Here is a 24,081-nt window from a genome sequence, read left to right on the forward strand (position 1 = left end):
GGACCCGGATTGTGGGGGCAATATGCTGGCTCTGTTAAAAAGTGCTATTGCTAACATGTTGTAAGCCACCCTGACTCTAAGGAGAAGGGCAGCATAAAAAAAAATCAAGTACATAAATGCTTGATTTTTCTTCCAGTTAAAATTTATTTCCATAAAATATCTTACATTCAGGCTTTTCATTGGTAATCTAAGCACAGCTTCATATGATAAAGTTTATTTATTTATAGGACTTACATGGCTGCCTATCTATCTTATAGAATGACTCTAGGCAGCTCATGACAATCCATAAAATGCATAGGAAAAAACCAAAAATATTCTCTCCCCGTGTCCCTCCCCCCCCGGGCACCAGATTTATCATCCTCATAGTTCAACCAATACTGGGCTTGGGAAAAGAGCCAGATCTTCACAGTCCTCTGGTAGGCAAAGAGAGGAAGGATCCCTTTAACATCAGGAAGGAGGATGTTTGAAAGGACTCAGGAAGGTATGCATCCAAGGTATCATTATTAATCAATTAGGATGGGAAAGAAGAAGAGATAGGCCCACAAGTTATCTGGCTTTATCAGGGGTGGGCTTCAAAATTTTTTAGTAAGGGGTTATCTGCCCAGATGCTGGGTAGGCATGGCCATGGTGGGTGTGGCCTAATCAACGGGGCCCGTTTCCAGCCTTTCCAAACATCTGGTAGGCCCATTTTTCACCTTCCCTGAACCTCCATGTACGCCTGCATATACCTGCATCCAAAATGGGCTGCATGGGGACTCCTAGAAGGGGCGGTGTGGCCAGGGCCAGCCAGGAGTGGGATTTGGGGGTTCCCCTGAACTGCACAGAATCTTAGCTAGAGGTTCTCCCAACTCCCTGTGAATCTCCAGCAGCTCACCCCAGGGCTGTATGCTTTAAAGATGGCAACTAACATCTTTGAATTACACCCAGGAAGCAATTGGAAGCCAGAAGTGTTGTTATTCGGGTGAACTGCGGGACATCTCAACTGTGCATGCGTTTTGCAGCTATGTGAGTTCCAAGGGCAGCCCCCATGTACAACACGTTTCAGTAATCCGTACAGGAGCAGAATATGGCATGGCTTTCCAGTCTAGGAATAGTAGTTGAAAAGTATTTATTTATATCTTTATGAACACCTGTTCTGCTTAAATGCATCTGCAAATCTAAATAAGATTGTAAAAAGCTAGGCAATGTATAGAATATTTATTTGTTTCCTGGTAAAAATTGTGAAGAATAACAATGCTACCGATTTTGAAATATTTCAAAAAAATTAAGCCTTTTAAAAAATCTCAATAGCTGATTAATTGAACGTGCTAAATGCTTTCTATTTTACAGTTATAACAAGTAGTGGCTACAGTCCAAGATCATCACATCAATACTCACCGCAGCTATATCCCTCCAAGTTAGTGTGCATGTATATCTTAATATGTTATTTGTATATCAGTATTTTATTTAAAAATTGGTTTAAATTTAGAAACCATATTGGGTTTGAATAAAATACATTGTTATATCGAAAATTACACTTTGGCATGGTTTAAACTCATTGCTTGCTAGATTGAAATGCCATTAATGTTAGGGTGATTTATTGAAATGAAAACTCAAAGTTTTAAAATTCTGAGTTAAGTGCACTAATTGTTTTCTGAATTTGTATATTCCAATCATAACTACTACTAGTATCTAGAAAGAACACATGCTTGGAGGAGGATGAAGTCCCCCTGATTGAATCTGGGGTGTATACACAACATTTCTGTTGTACGGGGAGCCATATCTGAGGGCACGTAAGGCATTGCTCTATGTTAGCTCCAGTGCACATGTGTGCGCTGGGCAGCTGATTTTCAACTTTTTTCCCCCCGGCCATTTTCCCTCTCCAGAAAGCCTCCTGAACCCTGGGAACAGTGAAAAATAGTCCAACAGGCCAACTGGAAGTTTGTTTGAAGCCCGTTTTGCTATTTTTCGCTCTCCCCAACCTTCAGAAGGCTTTCCTGAACTCAGGAAAGCTCCCCCCAAGCTTCAGGAGACTTTCTTTGGCATGGCAAAAAAACAGCCCAATGCGCCTACCGGAAGTCCAGAGCCTTCAGTGAGGCCTGTGTACATGCGCGTGGGGCAGCATGGGGATGGTGCACATGTACGGGGAGGGCATTTGTCCTTTTGGCACATGAGTCAAAAAAAGTTTGCCATCACTGCACTAGGGGAAGTAATGTTGACAAGAATGGTACCGTGTTGTATTTATCTATAAATCTTGTTATGGTTACGCATAGCCCTCTATTAATCTTATATTTGTATCTTTGCATTGGATAATAGTTATAAAAGATGTTGAGATTCATGTGTAAATCATCTATCCATGCATAAATACCCTCACTACTTAAGTACACAGTAAAACCATTGCTATTCCCCAGGACATTTGGAATACATATGCAGAACATATGGTCGTTGTTATATTATTGTATGTACTTTATTGTTTTAATGTGTCTATACTGTATTTATAGCCATTTTAATTCATTATTCCATTTGTAGGTAATTTTATTGATCAGAATAAATTAACCTGTATAATAAAATAGATTACAACTTATACTTAAATTACTTATTTTAATTTAAACCATTTATTTTTCATTCATCTATTTTTTTCTGACAAACATATGTCAAAGATTAATCTTTGATGCATTAGTTTTCAGAACCGTATCCCGTTCTGTATCCTGCTAGTATTTACTATAAATCGTTCAGTTTCTTGGCTAGTAGTACAAACCTATTGTACTCCATACAAACCTATTCCATATTCATGTTCCCAATCAACGTATCTCTCACATCACTATAGCCATTATTTCTACATTTAATTTTCAAACGCCTTAATCAAAAATTTGTTCTATCCTGTTGACTAACAGTATAATCAATTTGGAAGGGACCTTGGAGGTCTTCTAGTCCAATCTCCTTCTCAGGCAGGAAACCCTACAGCATTTCAGACAAATGGTTATCCAACATCCTTTTAAAAACTTCCAGTATTGCTGTGGAACCTTTGAAGATACTCTACTAAACTATACTCCCAGAATTTCTTGAGCACCACATGTATTGTCATGCATGCATTACTTTAATCATATGTTGTTATTATCACATTGAACAATCAGCCAACTCTATATTTGGATAATAAACTCCAAAAGCCAAACCTTTACACACGATCAGATTTTTTTCTATATCAATAAACTTTGTTTATCTAATTTGGACTCATAGACAAAGTGGACTGGAACAATAAAGATTCTTTCAATTTCCAAGTATGGATCTATAGATATATTTTGAAATGCCTCTTAATATCAACACTTGTACCCTAGTCATCAACACTTGTACCTTTGTACCCTTTACAATTTATTAACACACTGATAAGTTTTTCATTTTTTCCTTCAATCATTAATATTAAATTATACTTTTCAATTCCAACATTTGATATGTTATTGTAAATTTCCTACAATTCTCAAAAATACACTTCACTTCAGTTACATTCCTGGTTCTTTGCCTTTTACAGTTTAAAGCCTCATGCCCGCAGTCAAAACAGTAATTCTAACTTATAAAAACAGTGGACCTTGCCTAATCTTTCCAAACACCAGTGAGAACAGCCATGTATTCAGTGCCTAATGAAAATCTAATAGAGTCTGGAGTTCTTGAGGGATGATGTTCCATAGGCTGGTGCTGCCATAGAGAAATCATGATTCCTGGGTTCAATAAGATGCAGTTGTTTGATAGAAGGGATCTGGATCATGCCCCCATTGCTAGACTTGATGGGCAGTAGAAGACAAATAATCCTACAAATAATCTAGCTGTTATTCCATGTATGGTTTGATAGATAATAATCAGCATTTTGAATTGCACTTAGAAGCTCATTAGCTTCTTGCAAAGAAATATGGGTGTAATGAAAAATGCCAAAACCAGTGCAACTGCAGCCTCCAAATGTTTTTCAAGTGCTATCCCATGTAGAAGACGTTACAGTAATCCACTGGGAGGTGACTAAGGTATGATTGCTTAAATTATCTCAGGGACCGCCTTCTGCTGCACGAATTCCAGCGACCAGTTAGGTCCCACAGAGTGGTTCTTCTCCGGGTCCCGTCAACTAAAAATGTCGCTTGGCGGGACCCAGGGGAAGAGCCTTCTCTGTGGCGGCCCCGGTCCTCTGGAACCAACTCCCTCCAGAGATTAGAATTGCCCCCACCCTCCTTGCCTTTCGTAAGCTTCTTAAAACCCACCTCTGCCGCCAGACATGGGGGAACTGAGATACTCTTTCCCCCTAGGCCTTTACAATTTTATGCATGGTATGTCTGTATGCATGTTTGGTTTTATAATAAGGGTTTTTAACTGTTTTAATATTGGACTGTTATATGCTGTTTTTATTACTGTTGTTAGCCGGCCATAGTCTACGGACAGGGGCGGCATACAAATCCAATAAATAACAACAACAACAACAACAACAACAATAACAACTCCCTCTGGAGATTAGAACTGCCCCTACTCTCCTTGCCTTCCGTAAACTCCTTAAAACCCACCTTTGCCGTCAGGCATGGGGGAATTGAAACATCTCCCCCTGGGCATGTTTAATTTATACATGGTATGCTTGTGTGTGTGTCTGTTAGCTTATGGGTTTTTTTAAATTTCTAAATATTTTAATTAATTGCATTATTTATGATTTGTTTCACTTGTTGTGAGCCGCCCCGAGTCTTCGGAGAGGGGCGGCATACAAATCCAAATAATAAATAAATAAAATAAATAAATAATAAATCAACAATCTATGTATTAACATATGTGACTGATAGTTTATCTCATTTCCTGCTGTTTAGGCCCTATCCACATATTCTTTCTACACCAGCAGCTCAAACAATGTCTGCCTATGCCAGTCAGACCCAATATTCAGGAATGCAGCAACCTGCGGTGTATACAGCCTACTCACAGACTGGGCAACCTTACAGTTTACCTGCTTACGGTATTTAACTTCCAGTTGTTATTTATTTTGTTATGAATATGTTTGGCATCATGGGATTTCTTTGTTTCCCCTACCCGCTCCATTGGTAAGAATCGGTTGAACATTAATTTCTTACACAGATTTGGGTGTAATGTTGCCGGGCATCAAGACAGAAAGTGGACTTTCACAAACACAATCACCATTGCAGACTGGGTGTCTTAGTTACAGCCCAGGGTTCTCCACACCACAGCCAGGCCAAGCACCATATTCATACCAAATGCCAGGTGAGTTGTTTTTGAATTTTCCTAAGATTCATACATTTCATACATAATTGGTAAATGTTGCAAATAAAATGTATTTACCTGTCCGAATCTTTCACTTATTTTTTTTTTAAAGTATAATGATCTGAAATTTAAGTTAGATAATTTGATTGATATTTTTACTCATTTAAACTTGTTAAAATTTATGGAAGAATTATTTATCAAAATTATTAGAAATGATCAAAAATATTATTCATTGATAATAATACATCATACTATGAATATGAAAAGATCGATAATGAGAATAATTGTGGCAACAATCATAACAAAAGCCTATATGAAATAGCTTTTGAGAATCCATATGTTGAGCATATCTCTATGTAATTTTAAATTTCTTGGTCTGGAATACCATGCACACAATTAATATTTTTAATACAGTATTATGACCTGTTTATATTTCTGTACTGCTGTATCCTGACAAAAAAGGTAGCTATAATGAATTTTTAAATTTAAACTCTGTTCAGTTTCCAAAACTTATGGAATATATAGAAGCAATTACAAACATTATTGATGGCTTGTTCAATTTTTAAATTTCATGTTTTGTAATGTTCTTCATGTTCCTTACTATACTGAGCTATAATTAAGCATATCTAATTTTCTTTTTAAAAGCTGAAGTTGTGAGATAAATGCATATTTTAATTACATACGCTTCATTTTCATCTGAAAATTTCTTATTTGTATGAATTTTGAATATTTATTGCTTAGCTCTTACAAGGAATTATTCTTTTAATTCTAGGTTCTAGCTTTACACCATCCTCCACTATTTATGCAAACAATTCAGTATCAAATTCTACAAACTTCAATAGTTCACAACAGGTATGATTTTTTTTGTCTATGAAGCACAAACTATTATGAAGTTTATTTGGCAATTTATTTGGACAAGGCTGTTGTCCTATTTCTATTTCTAGATTTTAAAAAATGATGTAGTTGTAAAGGTATTAGTTTTCATTAAAATATTGTTTGTAACATTCTAGGATTATCCATCGTATGCAGCTTTCAGCCAAAATCAATATCCACAGTATTATTCAGCATCAACATATGGAGCATATATGACATCAAATAACACCACAGATGGTACTTCTTCATCCTCATCAACATACCAGCTCCAAGAATCCCTTACGGGTCTTACTACTCAACCAGGTACCATTCATTGATTTTTTGTCCCAATCATTAAGAATCATGGTACAGGTTCATGTGAATATTAATTGTAGCTAAGTGTAGCTAAGTTCATGAAAATAGATTTCATTAGTATAAATTTGACATCGAAGGAGTCAAATCTCATCCAGTCTTAATCAGCAAAAATCCATTAACAGAGGTGGGCTGCCGCCGGAATGCTTAATTGCACGCAGCCCCGTGGCTCTAGAATGCAAGTGTGGGATCGAGCGCATTTATACTTCCTGCACCTGTGCGGGGAATCAAAAAACCTCACTGAAACACACCCCGCCCTGTGCACGATTTTGCTACCTGCACAAGTGCAGGAAACATAATTGCACTCAATCCTGCACTCGCGTTCCAGAGCCGTGGGGCTGCGCACAATTAGGTGTTCCGGCAGCAGCCCACCTCTTCATTAAGCATTAGTAAAGAACAATCCTTTCATCTCCAATAAGATATCAAAAGATGAAGATTTGTGTGAAAAATAAGTGTGAAAAATAAGAAAACTGCGTCAATCATACTCACCAAAGGCTTAGCTGACAAGTGATATTTGGAGGGGCCCTTCAAAATGCCAGAAAACTCATCACCATTGAATGGAATTTCCACCCCATTCAGGATCAAACAGGATATATCTTCAGATCTGGACAGTATTGATACCCCCAGACATTCTCTTTTGAGAAGAATTTCTGACTTTATATTATATTATATTCCAAAAATGTACCATAAACTATTTTGTAGCTGCTACTACTCATAAATTCAAACGTATTTTGCCCTGCTAGCTTCCACATCTTCTGTTAATAGAGAATGTAACACCATCTGGAGAAGAACTGATCAAATAGAATACAAAATCAGGGAATCTTAATTTGCAACCTGCGCTTCAGAAAAGTGTTAATCTGACTTGCCTGCATTTTCACTGTCTTAGTGTTCTGTCGGGCTCTGTGGTAGACTCCTCCTAAAAATTCACAGGTACAAATTTCAGACACACACACACGTTTGAAAATTCAAAACAATGTTCTTTATAATGAAAATTCACTTAAACTAAGCCCTCTTTTGGTATAGCAAAAAGCACTCGTCTCCAATCAAACTGGTAATTTGTACAAGTCCCTTATCAGTTCTGTGATACTTAGCTTGCAGCTGTGAGGCAATTCACAGTCCTTCTTCTTTCACAAAGTGAAACACACTTTGCTCTGGTTTAGTTTCAAAGCGGGGAAAAATCAGCACACAAAAGGTCAAAGTCAGTAAAGCAGTCACGAAACACAATGATCAGATAATTCTCCACAATGGCCAAACCCACAGGCTGCTATTTATAGCAGCCTCACTAATTACCACAGCCCCACCCAACCACAGGTGGCCTCATTTTCTTTGATAATAATCTCTCAGTTGTTGTTGTCTATGCATCGCTCTCCGCATGCGGGGCTGTATCTGTTCTGAATCCAAGGAGGAGCTAGATAATTGATCTCCTTCTGAGCTGTCTGCTCCACTCTACTCCTCCCTGTCACTCATGTCTTCTTGGTCAGAGGAGCCTTCATCATCAGATTCCACCGGGGGCAAAACAGGCCTGCAGCATGTGGATGTCTCCCCCACATCCACAGTCCTTGGGGCAGGAGCTGGTCCAGAGCTAACCACAACACTTAGACTATAAAGTAAAAAAGTAAGGTTAGTCATAGATAGAAATCATTTACTATGTTGCGGTAGACATTTTCAATGTGACTATTTTCTCTATTTCTGCACAATAGTGTGTTATGCTTCATTAATATACGTAACACTAAAAACTATTTCTTGGTGGCCTTCACATCGGCTCCTAGAGTTTCAGGGATGGGAGTTCCTTTGGTAAACAAATATTTGGGCATGTTCCACTTAGTGCTTGACCTTTATGAAGTAGGTATTGCATAATATTTGAAAGACGGAATGTTAAAGAACCTTAATCCTGAAACAGAACTATACATCCCATGGCATGGGAAATTTATTTATTTATTCATTTAATTTCTTTTTCTAATTTTAAAAATAGTCTACTCAGATATGATTATATGAGAGATTATACAGAGAGATTATACTCCTAGGATATCCTCTAAAACTTGCCTTTATATTTGTTTATTCAATTTTTGTAATTTGGCAAATGCTCCTGGTTAAAGAAGGTGAGGAATTTAAGTAAGCAGTTTATTTTCATTTCTCTTGAACACTTAGGGATTTACAGATAATCCAAATTGTCCATTTAAAGCTTTAGGAATACGTTATTTAAACTATAAATGAGGAATACTTTGTATTTTTAGAAGTATTTATTTTATTTTATTTTTTACAGGAGAGTTTGATGCCGTGCAGAGCCCATCAACTCCAATCAAAGATCTTGATGAAAGAACGTGTAGGAGTTCTGGGTCAAAATCAAGGGGCAGAGGGAGGAAAAATAACCCATCTCCTCCTCCTGATAGTGACTTGGAGGTACATTCTTTTAAAGTAATAGCAATATTAAGGTTAGAGAGTGTTCTGTCGGGCTCTCTAGTAGACTCCTCACGAAAATTCACAGGTACAAATTTCAGACACACACACCCACATTTGAAAATTCAAAACAATGTTCTTTATAATGAAAATTCACTTAAATTAAGCCCTCTTTTGGTATAGCAAAGAGCACTTGTCTCCAAACAAACTGGTAATTTGTACAAGTCCCTTATCAGTTCTGTGATACTTAGCTTGCAGCTGTGAGGCAATTCACAGTCCTTCTTCTTTCACAAAGTGAAACACACTTTGCTCTGGTTTAGTTTCAAAGCGGGGGAAAATCAGCACACAAAAGGTCAAAGTCAGTAAAGCAGGCACGAAACACAACAATCAGATAATTCTCCACAATGGCCAAACCCACAGGCTGCTATTTATAGCAGCCTCACTAATTACCACAGCCCCACCCAACCACAGGTGGCCTCATTTTCTTTGATAATAATCTCTCAGTTGTTGTTGCCTATGCATCTCTCTCCGCATGCGTGGCTGTATCATTAACTCTTGTTCTGAATCCAAGGAGGAGCTAGATAATTGATCTCCTTCTGAACTGTCTGCCACACTCTCCTCCTCCCTGTCACTCATGTCTTCTTGGTCAGAGGAGCCTTCATCAGCAGATTCCACCGGGGGGGGGGGGGCAAAACAGGCCTGCAGCATGTGGATGTCTCCCCCACAGCCACAGTCCTTGGGGCAGGAGCTGGGCCAGAGCTAACCACAACAGAGAGTAATTTATATTTGAGAGAGAGATAAAATAATACATATTAATAGAAAATGCTGTTCACTCAAAATTAGATTTACCGTACTGTCCAATTAATTAAAAAATAAATTAAAAATAGATTAAGTACTATATAAGATAATTGTTTAGGGGATGTGGTGGCTCAGTGGCTAAGATGCTGAACTTCTCAGTCAGAAGGTAGGCAGTTCTGTGGTTTGAATCCCTAGCACCATGTAATGGAATGAGCTCCCATTACTTGTCCCAGCTTCTGCCAACCTAGTAGTTCAAAAGAACGTAAAAAATGCAAGTAGAAAAATAGGAACCACTTTGGTGGGAAAGTAACAGCACTCCGTATTCCTTAAAGCATTGAATCATGCCGGCCACATGACCATGGAAACATCTTCGTACAGTGCTGAATCTGTTAGAAACAGATGAGCACTGCCCTTAGAGCTGGAAATGAGCACATATGTGCGAGGGAACCTTTACCTTTACCTAAGAAAATGTTTAAAACAAAATTATTTCATAAAGTTGCTACTTGGTAACATTTTCTTTTCTCCCTTGTTATGCCTACTCTTGGAATGTAATTGAAGTAGGAGAAGCCAGGGAATCTTCAGGTCTCTGTCTGAAATTTGGAACCTTTCCACTTCAAACTTGAAATATTTTAAGCACTTTGAATGTCCATCCTGGATAAATTTCCAGACACATTCTTCCCCTTTCAAACAGTTCTTAAAGTTTAAATATATTTTATTGGATTGAAAACTGAAGAAATAATGTTTTTTCTTCCTGGTGCTAAAAGATAACAGGGAAATCACAAATGCACACCTGTATGTGATATCATTAAAGAGTTTTGTGCGTGTGTGATTTCACAGAATAGTATATTTGATCATTTGTTAAAGAGCATAATTGCCCTCTTTATTTAATATGACCATAAAAGTTGATCATAAATGAAAATTTTCTGTTATAAAAATTAAAATTACTATTTGATATTTCTACCTAACAAAGCTCTTTGAAAGTGGGACACACAGAAGAAAATTGGAGCATGTATAATTTAATCTCTGTATTTGGCTTGGCAGTTTAAATATAAAAAAGCAGCAAGCAGGCTGGGCAGTGCTGCTTTGGAGCCAGAAAGATGCTTTGGAGCAGTGGTTCCCCACCTTTTTTTGACCATGCCCCACTGAGCATCTGTAAAATCATGATGCCCCTCCCCCGACCTATAATTCTTATTATTCAAAAAGTGAACTCCTATGCATGCAGAAGATTAAAAGGCCATTAACTGGGTTTAAACAAGGTTCCAATTGTCCCCATTAAAAATCAAATTGCGCCCCCTTTGGGGCATGGGCCCCATTTTGAAAACCACTGCTTTGAAATGTAATCCAGTATTCAAGTATCACCTGTCTGGAGCTCCTTAAAGCATCTGCATTTTTTTTCTGGGACTACACAGCTGTCTTTTCTTTTAGTAATGTCTTTATTGACTTGAAGTTCTGAGTCATAACAACACACACACACAAAGGCTGTTTAGTGCTACACATATTTCTGGATAATTGCCTCTAGTTCTTATGCTGTTTGTATATATTGATTTTTTTATTCTTTTGCTTTTAGCGTGTATTTGTTTGGGATTTGGATGAAACTATCATTGTCTTCCATTCGCTTCTTACAGGATCTTATGCACAGAAATATGGAAAGGTATGTGAGAAATGCTAGTGCTTTTGTTGTAGCTAATTATTGTGCAGTACAATAATTTATTTGCTAAGTTTAAAGTCCTTGATACATCCCCATAGTATTTAGCAGTATTTCTGGTGTATATAAATAAAATTTAGTTTTAATAGTCCTAGGTTTGACATATCTTTTTTATTCAGACTTTATTTTAGGATTCACTAAGTTTTATTGTGATACTATTTAGATTAATTACATAAAAGTTCAGTAAATGTTATGCATTTGGTTTTAATGGACATTCTTCTCTATACCCCCACTCCTAGCTCATTAAATGCAGGATTGTTTTAACTGGATACTTAGTAACACTTTGTCCTATTCTTATAACTTCTCAAATTTTCCCAAAGCTTTACTGCTTTTTGGCTAAAATCAGTTTTCTTTGCTTTATTTTACTAGCATTTAGATATCAATCTAAACACTGCTATTGAAATATTTTGTGATTAATTGAGAAAATACTCAACCACTACATAACTACTGCTTTTAATAACAAGTTACAGTAAAATAACCAGCAGTCTAAAAACATATGTTTGATAAGAGGGAAGGAGGGAAGGAAGGAGGGAGGAAGGAATCCAAACACTTTCCAAACAGCCTGGTGCATTTACAACCCAACAAAAACTTAAGATAGATTGTAATAGCTAAGCAGTTTAGTAAGACTGAATACAAGTAAAAAGTGGAATATTAATTTATAAGAAAAGTACTTTATATGCTTAGGTACAAACTATATCAAATATGATTATTGCTTTGTTTAATATTTCCCACAAAACAAGTTGGAAATCAAATTGGTACCAAATTCTCCTTAAAAATCTTCTTGCTTCTGTTGTTCTAAACAATTTTTTGATTCTATTCTGATGTCATTGCATAACTTTCAAATTTTGGCATAGCCTTTAACATAGCTCAGGCTTCCTTCTCAGCCTCCTGAGAACTTTGAGTATTTGTCTCCTAAGGGACATTCTAGTAGGGATGGCCCAATCCAGCACAGAAGTCAATAGACAGACTGTCTGGCTCCAATTTGTGCCAACTGCTCATGCAGCCAAAAGCATTTGTATCTTGATATAGGGAAGTGTTATATCTTACCTCCCCTGTAATGCTGGCAATCTCTGGATAAGGCCCATATTCCCATGAGCCAATAATCTAAGAGGGCTTTTCTATGTATCTATAGCAGCAATACCTATAAGAAAAGTCCTGTTAGTTTTTGAGTAATTTGACAGTAGTATGTATTTAAAATGATGATTTCTTTACTGTCTCTTAATGTCCTTTTATAATATATTACATTTAAAAATAATTGCTCACATTTCATTTTAATGTATGGGCAGATGCATGGAATTCATCTCATGCATGACTAATAAATTACTTTGGAAGAAAAGCTGCATAATTTGCTACAGAAATATATTCTGCAATTTCTAGACTGTGGAGAATTGACATGAATTGGATATAATGATAGATTGCTTCAGAGAAGTAAAATGGTACTTAAGAGTTAATTTACTTTAAACTTGTATTAATGTAAAACTCTAAATATTTTATTTAGTTAATTATTTGTGGCTGACCTTTTATAAATAACTCAAGATAGTGCATATTTCCAACACACCTTCCTCCTCCTATTCTTCCTACAACAAATATCCTTTGAGGTAAGCTGGCTGAGAGAGTGACTGGCCCAAGGTCACCCAGCGGGCTTTCATAACTAAGGCACAACTAGAATTCTCAGCCACCTGGTTTCTAGCATGTTAACTGCTGGACAAAACTGACTTTATTTGAAAATATCATTTTCTCAAAGAAAATAATTATTTCTTCTTTATGAAACGTCCAATACATAACTCAGTTTTTTGGGGGGAATTGATCTTTCAAACTGAATTTTCAGGTGCAGATCATAAATTCAGGACCTTCAGGTGTGCTCGGTTTCTTCTGCTTCACTCTTCTTGAATTTGATTAGGTTGTAGAGAGAAAAGAAGCACTTAAATTTAGTGCACTATTATTATTATTATTATTTAATTCTCCTTGCTGTTATGTGTCTCTGTGACAAATTCTCTATTCGTCCTTTTGGCCTGATATAGTATGCTTGCTGGTAGACAACTTAAGATAATTTCTAATTAGCATTGTGTATTATATGTGCAATAGTGATAACATAAATATTTCTCAGATTTGTTTGTTTTTTAAAAATGTTGGACAATCTGCATATAACGAATTATTTCAAAATGTCATTAATATTTTAAAAATATTTTATTGAACTATGATTAACAAGTGCTATCACGTAATTAAAATAACAAATCCAATATGCATAGAGAAAAGATATAGAAAATACAAACAAATGTAAAGAGAAGGTACTAATATATGCATTTGCTTTAGATATAAAGTATTATCATTTTATAATCTATTGCTGTTGATAAAAATCCATCCAAATTTAATAAAATTGTGATTCCTGCCCCTCATTATTCATTGTTTTCGCATTTGTATTTGTTTTAATATAGCAGTTGAAAAATTTTGTTAATCTACATCACAATTGTTATGTAAACAGTTTTCCAATGTTAAGCAAGTTTTATTTTAACTTTTTAAAATAGATAATATATGCAGTAATAATCTATAAATTCTTAAGAAGTTTCACATTGGTGGTTCCAGAAGAAGAATAACACGATCATTTAAAAGAGAAATGTGAATAATTTATAAAATGTATTGCTGTGGAATCTTGAAGATACTCTTCTACACTGGTATCAAACTCAGCGCCACATTGCCAACACGTGGCATTTTCAGTATAAAATTTTTATTTTCTCCAACATAGAATAAAAGTGATACATTATTTCAAACACAACTTACAATTACTGTATACAAATTATATAAATTACCATCCTATAATTGTTTGATAAATAAATAAATATAAAAACAACATCAATGCTTATTGTCAAACATATAGAGATTTTTTTATTTTTCTTTTTTTATATTCAGTGGAGGCTCTTGTGACTCTTCCTCTAGAGGACTCTACAAACTTATACTATCTTTTATAAACCTCTTATATACATTTTCTCCATCCAATTCTAAAACATTACAATAACCTATACCTTAATAACTGCTCATTTATTACACATCTTAATTTAATCTTACAAATCTGTTAAATTGATTATTCTAATAATTAATTATCTTATAATGCATAATAACTGAATAGATTATAAAAGGCTAAAAGGCTAGAAAAAAGTTATATATGTTATGAAATATATTTAAACTATTTCATGATGTTTTTCCCCTTCACGGAGCTGGGGTAGGTGTGGCCTGCACGTGATACAGTCCCAGGCCACCAGTTTGACATCCTTGCTCCACTATATACTTCGCAGTGTCTTTCCTCCCTATTGTTTTCATCCCTCTTTGCCTTCAAATGAAGTTGTTGAACATATTTAGAATGTCTCCCTATTGTAGCTAGTGATTAAATACTTCATCAAGTTGAACCTTGAATTTCAAATCAATTTGAATCAAGTGTTGTTGCCTTTAGTTTTTAATTGCAAATAGGACTAGAATTCTGCTGCCTGTATATCAGATTAGATCGTGACTAATTTGACTTATTTTTTATTGAAATGTTATTGCTTTATCTACAGAAGAAGCAATAACTCACTCTGCTCAATTTGTTATAATCAATCAAATATTTACCCTGATACATGTATTCTTTCGGTTGCTTCATTTTAAACCCAATGCTATTCCTGGCTCTTTTGTATTATTTCTATATTAACCGTAATCTTTTTATTCTGGTCACTTAGTACATAGATTTTTTAAAAAAAATAATCCTTGTTTCACATTCCCTCTATTTGTATTTCCAAAGCAATATTTACATTCTGTAGATAGTTCCTAGGGAATATCCTCCCTTTAGTAACAGTCTAGAAAGTTGTATTGTTCTAGTTGGCTGCAGCTGTGCTTTTTTATTTTGTATTTAATATATTTCCATTCTGGTCATCATTATGAAATCCTGAATAATTTATAATAGTATTACAATAATATTGCAAGATAAAAGTAATTCCTTAAAAAGGAAAGATGAGAAGGTGTTAGTGATTGGAAAGGGGCTATAAAAAAGATATCTTTTTTTTCAATGATGTGGGATGGAGGGGAATGTTATTGCATAAGGTAGGAAAGGTTCACATCCATATTTCAACGAGTAGAACTCCATAGTGTCTGACACACATAGCAGGATTTTCCCTCTGCCCTCAAAGAATATAGTAACCACGGAGATGATGTAATTGAATATGTTCTTCAGTGTAACTTGATCTGGGACTTTGAGGCATAAAATTCTATCAGTAACCTAGCTGTCACATTCTTTCCTAATTTTAGCTTCCAAAGCTTTCCAAGGGCAGTTCCCCTCTGAGTGCATTACAGTAATCCAATCTGGAAGTATTGATCATTCTTTTCAAACTAAAAGCAGCGTTTTCTTATTTAAAAAGAAGCAGCAGCACAGCAAATGTGGTGTGAAGAGCTCACTACTCAGTTTTTGCACACCTACTTAAAATTCAATGCCACTGAAGAACAGAACAGAATAGAATAGAATTTTTATTGCCCAAATGTTATTGGACACACAAGGAATTTGTCTCCAATGAATAAACTCGGTATACAAGCAAGCAACAAGTGATGAATGATTGTTGTAAGTGCCATAAGCATTTCCCTTGTATTGTTTATCTACTCAAAACAGTGAAAAGGGACAGTGAAAACAATCGGTGCAATGGCCTCCAGAACTTGTGGGTGCTCTATCATTACAGATATTTAAGAAGAAATTGCACAGCAATTTGCCTAAAATGATACAGTATCTCCTGCTTGAGCAGAGTTGGACTAGAAGATCTACAAAGTTTCTTTCAACTCTAGTTAATAGTTAACCAATCCCAAACACAAGACCAGTCTCAAATGTAAACTATTAAATGCTAGAAGTTTAGTCAACAAGATGTCTGAATTCCTCCTTCTACTTGACACCTCCAACTTCGATATAATTTTTATATGCGAAACATGGCTAAATGCTTCCTACCCAGACTCCATTATCACATAAAAAAACTACCATGTTTTCCGCTCAGACCGTGAATCCCGCAGAGGAGGCGGAGTAGCTATATTCTACAAAAAATTGTTGAACTTAAAAATCCTCAAAGTTGCACAGGTTCCATTGGTACCCGAAACTATTGTCTGTGATTTATCCCTAAATACCACAATTCACTTCTTACTCTGCTATACAGCCCCGGACTATGACATCGAACATGCTAACCAATTATCCACATTACTAACGTGGGCGACCAACTGCCCATACCCCATTATCTTCCTCGGAGACCTCAACCTACCACACATTAACTGGTCCTTAAATGAATGCAGCACGGAACCCATCCATTCTACTATATATAATACCGTCACCTATCTGGGACTCGACCATCTAGTAACTAACAATACCAGACTTGATAACTGTCTGGATCTCATCTTCTGCAACAGCAAAAGTGCAATATATGGCTTACAAATAACAGAACCATTTTCCAACAGCGACCACAGCATGATAAACTTCAGTCTCAACCTAAACCACACTATGATCCACCAAAATAATACAACACCAAAATTCAATTTCAAAAAAGTGAACTACGAACTCATTGAAGCCCTCCTCTCTATCAGTGGGAGCAGATGGTCTTTGTGCTTACTTCCTAAAAAAGCTCTCTTCTTCCATAGCTAAACCACTAAGCATAATTTTCGAAAAATCCTTCAGAACCAGCACACTTCCTAAGCTATGGTTGAAAGCAATGGTCATACCCATCTTCAAAAAAGATGGGGATGACCATTCCCTCTGTTATCGATAACTACAGACCAATTTCACTATGCTGCGTCCCATGCAAAGTCATGGAATCAATTATAAACCAATCAGTTACTCTCCATCTAGAAACTAATAATTTGCTCTCTATGAAATAATTTGGTTTCAGAAAAAACTATCTTGCAACCTGCAGCTCCTCCACTGCAAAAATATATGGACAACTCATCTAGATCAAGGGAAATCTATAGATGCAATTTATATCGACTTCTACAAAGCCTTTGATTCAGTGGTCCACGACAAACTACTCCTAATACTCAAATCCTATGGCATCTCAGGATCCCTCCACAGCTGGATTACAGCATTCCTGTCAGACAGACAACAAGTGGTCAAAATAGGAAGCACCATATCCACCCCCATCCCAGTTAAAAACGGTGTTCCCCTGTACTGGAACCAACGCTCTTCATTCTCTACATCAATGACCTTTGCAATTACATCACAAGCAACTGTGTCCTCTTTGTTGATGATATAAAACTCTTCAACACCACCGATAACACAACTACTCTCCAAAAGGACCTGAACTCTGTTTCTGAGTGGTCTAACTTTTTATTTATTTATTTTTTATTTATTTATTCTTTGTCCAATATACAATACATATGGAAGAGAATAGACATTAAGTAATATATATGACGATAGAAAGTAAAAAGAAGAGAAGTAGATGGGAGGGAGAGAGTATATATGATATAAGAGATAAGGAGAGAATATATATAGATATAGATATAGATATATAGATATAGATAAGGAGAGAATATATATGACATATGAGATAAGGAAAGACAATTGGACAGGGGACGATAGGCACATCAGTGCACTTATATACGCCCCTTACTGGCCTCTTAGGAACCTGGAGAGGTCAATTGTGTGGAGAGTCTAAGGGAGAAGTGTTGGGGGTTGGGAGTAGACACTATTGAGTCCGGTAATGAGTTCCACGCTTCGACAACTCGATTGTTAAAGTCATATTTTTTACAGTCAATTTTGGAGCGGTTAATATTAAGTTTGAATCTGTTGTGTGCTCTTGTGTTGTTGCGGCTGAAGCTGAAGTAGTCGTTGACTGGAAGGACGTTGCAGCATATGATCTTGTGGGCAATACTTAAATCGTGTTTTAGGCGCCGCAGTTCTAAGCTTTCAAGACCCAGGATAGGTAGTCTATTTTCATAGGGTATTCTGTTTCGAGTGGAGGAGTGAAGGGCTCTTCTGGTGAAATATCTTTGGACGTTTTTGAGAGTGTTGATGTCTGAGATGTGGTATGGGTTCCAGACAGATGAGCTGTATTCGAGAATGGGTCTGGCATAGGTTTTGTAGGCTCTAGTCAGTAGTGTGAGATTGCCAGAGCAGAAGCTACGTAGGATCAGATTAACAACTCTAGAAGCCTTTTTGGCGATATTGTTGCAGTGGGCTTTAGCACTTAGGTCGTTTGATATTAGTATTCCAAGGTCTTTTACTGAGTGTGGGTTGGCTGCGAGAATTTGTTTATTCAGTTCATATGCGAAGTTTGGATTCTTTTTGCCGATGTGGAGGGTAGAGCATTTGTTGGTTGATATTGGAAGTTGCCAGGTGTTAGACCAATCTGAAACAAAGTCAAGGTCTTTTTGGAGAGTGAGTGTGTTGTCAGTGGTGTTGAATAGTTTCACATCGTCGGCAAAAAGCACACAGTTGCTTGCGATATTATCACAGAGGTCATTGATGTATAGGATGAAAAGAGTAGGACCTAGTACACTGCCTTGGGGAACGCCGCTTTTGACAGGGACGGGGGTGAAAATGGCGCTTCCGATTTTGACAACTTGTTGCCTGTTTGACAGGAATGCTGTAATCCAGTTGTGGAGGAGTCCTGAGATGCCATAGGATTTGAGTTTTGGGTGAAGTTTGTCGTGAACCACTGAGTCAAAGGCTTTGCAGAAGTCAATATAAATTGCATCGATGGATTTTCCTTGATCAAGATGGGTAGTCCAGATGTTTTTGCAGTGAAGTAGTTGTAGGTTGCAGGATAGTTTCTTTCTGAATCCAAATTGTTTTTTTGATAGTAGGTTATTAGATTCTAAGTAAAGGGTGATTGATCGATTTATAATTGATTCCATGATTTTACAAGGGACACAGCATAGTGATATTGGTCTGTAGTTGTCAACTAGTGATGGGTCTCCTTTTTTGAAAATGGGAATGACTACTGCTTTTGACCACAGCTTGGGGAGAGTGCTGGTCCTGAAGGATTTTAGGAAGATAATGCTTAGGGGTTCAGCTATGGCAGAAGAAAGTTTTCTTAGGAAGTATGCACAAAGAAGTATAACACATGGCAACTCCAAATCACAACTAGCAAATGCTCTGTCCTACACACTGTGAAAAAGAATCTGAACTCCAAATTCGAACTGAATAATCAAATTATCACAGATAATCCCCACTCGGTTAAAGACCTCGGTATACTAACAACAAAAGATTTAAGTGCCAAAGCCCACTGCAACAACATAGCCAAGAAAGCTTCAAGAGTTGTAAACCTAATCCTACGTAGCTTCTGTTCTGGCAGTCTCACACTACTTACCAGAGCTTACAAAACTTTTGCCAGACCCATCCTCGAATACAGCTCATCCGTTTGGAACTCATATCGTATCTCAGACATCAACACCCTTGAAAATGTCCAAAGATACTTCACCAGAAGAGCCCTTCACTCCTCCACTCGAAATAGAATACCCTACGAGACTAGACTTTCAATCCTGGCCCTAGAAAGCCTAGAACTAAGATGCCTTAAACAAGATCTAAGTATTGTCCACAAGATCATATGCTGCAATGTCCTGCCTGTCGGTGACTACTTCAGCTTCAACCACAACAATACAAGAGCACACAACAGATTTAAATTTAATATTAACCGTTCCAAACTTGACTGTAAAAAATATGACTTCAGTAACCGAGTTGTTGAAGTGTGGAACTCATTACCGGACTCCATAGTGTCATCCCCAAACCCCCAACACTTTACCCTTAGATTATCTATGGTTGACCTATCCAGATTCCTAAGAGGCCAGTAAGGGGCGAGTACAAGTGCACTAGAGTGCCTTCCGTCCCCTGTCCTATTCCTCTCCTATATCTCCTATACCTTTCTTCTATTCCTATATCTCTTCTTCTATTCTTTCATTGATATGGTCTATTACTATATCTTCTTTTCTATTCTTTCTTAGATATATTTTACTATGAGTATCTCTATAACCTTCATCATATATTTTACTATGTGTACCCACTAAAACCCTCATTGTGTATTGGACAAAATAAATAAATAAAATAAATAAATAAAACTGTTCCTTTTGTTCTATAAACGGATTGAGTTGAGTATTGGGTGAATTATTTGATAACCATAGCGTCAAGGCCTTGTGTAAATTAGTTGTTAGAAAGGAGTTGATTCTTTACCAGTTAAGCTTTATTTTATAGTCTCGTAATACATCATCATATTATAGTCATTGTATAATTCTGCCTTAATTGTTTTTACAAATAACTCAAAACAGTGAACATATCTAATATATCTTCCTCCTGTCTTCCCCACAACAACCACCTTGTGAGATTGGTTGGGCTGAAAGCGAGTGACTGGTCCAAAGTCACTCAGTTGGCTTTTTATGGCTGAGGCAGGACTTGAAATCAAGGTCTCCTGCTTTCTAACCTGGTGCCTAAACCATTAGACCAAACTGGCTTCATATACTATGTTCAATTTATACATATTTATACAATAAAGTACATTTACTGTTCTTAGACTTATTTTATGAAATGTTCATATAAAATACTGATGTTTTAAAATTAATTTTGAAATGACAATATTTTATTACATTTGATCAAATTATTATGTTTTCATTGTTTCCCTTCAATGTATTAGTAAACATTTTATTATTGAGAGAGCCATTTTGAGTTGAATCTACTTGTGGTCAAATTGGCATACAAATAGTAAAACAATATAGATTCTCTTTGATAGTTTCTCACCTCTGGGAGGATAAACTAAGGGACCTGCTGCTCTTTTGCTGTAAAGAAAAATTAAGCAGATAAATAGCGGTTTTGATTGTTGGGATGTGGAGACACTAGTCTAAAAACCAATTTCTTTTCTTAGGTGACTAAAACAAGGACAAAAGTCAAGAATAATCACAGCAAGGCTATATTCCCCCATATTTCTCTCCATTAACGTAAACCATTGGGGCAATCATGGCTAATTAAATTCTATGAATCAAAATGTCAATAGGGCCTAATGATCCCTTTCTTCTACAAGAGTTTAAAATTGCATTGGCATTACTTTCTCAAATATCTTCCTAGAGGAGTATTATGGTAGATGGCCAGTTGTGATAAAAAAAAATCACCAACTAATTTCACAGGAGTCCAAATAACAATAACGAACAGTTTACTAAGAAAAACTTAAGATCTTTGCGCAGAGGTTCCTGAATATACATACAGCATGCATACAGCATGTTTCCACCCTACTCTTCCAATCTCCTCCCATCTCATCATCCAAATTCCTCCCTTGGCGTCCTGGCAGTCTGGAAATTTACTAGAATCTGACATCACCTTCGACCATCTGCCCTCTTCTCAACATGTGTCTTCCCACACTCTTCTCTACAAAAACATATCATGTTTATCAGAAAATGAGGAATAGCTGACTGGCAAAAAGTCATTTTTGCAGGATTACAGTTTTACAACAGTTTACAAAAGTTCAACTTGATTATATAATATAAAATGGTCATATGAACAAGATGGCTGCACTTATGGTGTTGTGTTAGGTTCTTACAAGAATAAAACCTCCTTTTCTCACACTGGTATAGGACTACTAGATAAGACACAAAAATGTAGATGATAGATTATAGCAAAGAATTAAAACTTTTTTTCTATCATCTAGTGGTCATATTGATTTTTGCAGCCTAGATCTAGTAGAAAATAATTGTTAAGAACTCCCAAAAGTAATGTGACTTTCGTGAAGTACCTCTCTCAGAAATATATAGCCTCTCTCAAACATACAAATCTAATAAATAAATATATGGCAATATAGCGGTATTTAGCATACAAGGTGCCCATATGGTAACCTTCTTATTAAAGGGAATCAGGTGTGAAGTTCAGAGTTTAAAAAGCATTCAAATAAAATAGTCACATCCCGCTGTTTATCTTTGCCTTGTCCTCAGATTTCAATAAGTGAAATTAATTTAACAAAATTGGACTCCACTTCATATTTACATCAACATAAGCATCCAGTTTAGCAAATATTAGTCCCTTTTTTTCATACTCTAGGCACTACTTGAAATCCAGTTCTTCAAGGTGTCTGATGATCCAAGGGTGAACACAAAAGGAAGCCTCTACAGCTTTCCTTTAAGGCATTTTACCTTTCATCAGTTTATTTGTACACATCTTACAACAAAGTTTTATGGCCTCCACACTCTAAGCTCAAATTCACCTATGTTTTTCTCTTTGTTTCATTAATAATTTCCCATTATACCAAGTCTGCCCCGAGTCTCTGGAGAGGGGCGGCATACAAATCTAATAAATAAATAAATAAATACATACATACATACTCACTCTTTTTTCCCTTGCTGGTTACAGAGGGATGGGATTACAAACTGGAAGTTTCTTTTCTGCACTGAGGATATAATTCTTGGATAAGCCTTTTAATTTAAATTAAAAGCATTTTGTTTCATAGCAATATTTGATAGTGACAGCAATATTTTTAGTTGCAACAATTAGTTTGTAACTATTATATAATTGTTCTATACTCATTTTTAATGCCTGTTTTCACTACCTTTAAATTTTCTTTCCAGCTACTTATCTTTCAAGATTTTGATAGTAAGAATTTCTACTACAAGTGTAATGCCACAAAGAAAAAAACCCTATTTCATTCTTATGTAGAATTCTTACTATTTTTTGTGTAATTATGTGTACTTTTAATTTTTTTAATTAATTTATTGTGCGATTATTTGTAGTTTTTTATTTTTCTATTATATATGTATATTGTATAAAAAGTTTGCATTGACCATTATAATGGTACTGAGAATATGTACCTTTTCTGTTTCCTCCCCCACCAACCAGGATCCACCTGTAGCAGTGACTCTTGGACTTCGCATGGAAGAAATGATTTTTAATCTTGCTGATACTCATTTATTTTTCAATGATTTAGAGGTATGTAAAAAATATAATGTATATTAGAACACTTGTATCCGATAATCTCTATTTCTTCCAGTTGTTTGTAGCCAGAAATAGAAAGTGAACCAGATATTTTTTATATTGTTAGATTGGCAAAATATGGAAATAGTTAACAAGATTAGATTGCCATTAACTTTTTAAAAAATCAGATCTATTTGGAACATTCCATTAGATTTAACTTTCCATTATAGGATGCAATAAGAATTAAAAAGAAGCCTCTTGCTCTCACATTTCCATGCTAAGCCATTAAAATAAATGTGCATGTTCAGTTCTACTATCACCCAGCTTACAAATACATTTGCCACGGGATGGTGTTAAAAAAGAATGAAGAACTTTTGAAACTCCTATAGCAAACAATAGGAACAACATCTATTCATGGTTTTTGCAGCCTGTCCTATCTCAACCTACAGTTTCAATTCCTAAACCTAATAAAAATAACTACTGATGGCTCAGAAACAAAACAAGAAAAGGTGAAAAGGCAGGCATTTTTCTTTATTACCTTAAACATGTATTTTCACTTGCTCATAAAAAACATCAGAATCCTGACATTCGGACTATTCATCTTTTGATCAGGGAATATTCTGTACACTAGCTTCCTTTTTGTTCCTATATTCCTATAAATTTTAATTAATACAGGAAAACATTTTGACTTGCAATAAGTGTCAAACTTGGAAAGAGCTCAGTACAGAGAGGAACAGTTTCTAGACTTGGTTCCACTTTTAGGCAAAGTAAAAAATCAGTGCTATCATTTCTTAATGTTACAGAATTTTTCATTGACGTAGTTTTATAATAAAATTTTAAGAAATCATTTCAATGATTAGATTAGCTAAAGTTA

The 24,081-nt window shown here is 36.0% G+C and overlaps 1 protein-coding gene across 7 annotated transcripts in view; it reads left to right on the forward strand.

The window, feature by feature from the left end:
- EYA4 (EYA transcriptional coactivator and phosphatase 4) overlaps positions 1-24,081 on the forward strand; it is a 108,435-nt gene that overhangs the window by 70,172 nt on the left and 14,182 nt on the right. For all 7 annotated transcript variants that reach the window (XM_070733548.1, XM_070733544.1, XM_070733551.1 and 4 more), the window contains 8 exons: positions 1,330-1,396; positions 4,809-4,951; positions 5,071-5,214; positions 5,987-6,066; positions 6,225-6,390; positions 8,702-8,838; positions 11,201-11,284; positions 23,133-23,222. In XM_070733548.1, the coding sequence (XP_070589649.1) occupies positions 1,330-1,396; positions 4,809-4,951; positions 5,071-5,214; positions 5,987-6,066; positions 6,225-6,390; positions 8,702-8,838; positions 11,201-11,284; positions 23,133-23,222 (911 nt within the window). The remainder of the gene's footprint in view (positions 1-1,329; positions 1,397-4,808; positions 4,952-5,070; positions 5,215-5,986; positions 6,067-6,224; positions 6,391-8,701; positions 8,839-11,200; positions 11,285-23,132; positions 23,223-24,081) is intronic.

Source organism: Erythrolamprus reginae, chromosome 1 (assembly GCF_031021105.1).
Source record: "Erythrolamprus reginae isolate rEryReg1 chromosome 1, rEryReg1.hap1, whole genome shotgun sequence".
NCBI classification, from domain to species: Eukaryota; Metazoa; Chordata; class Lepidosauria; order Squamata; family Dipsadidae; genus Erythrolamprus; species Erythrolamprus reginae.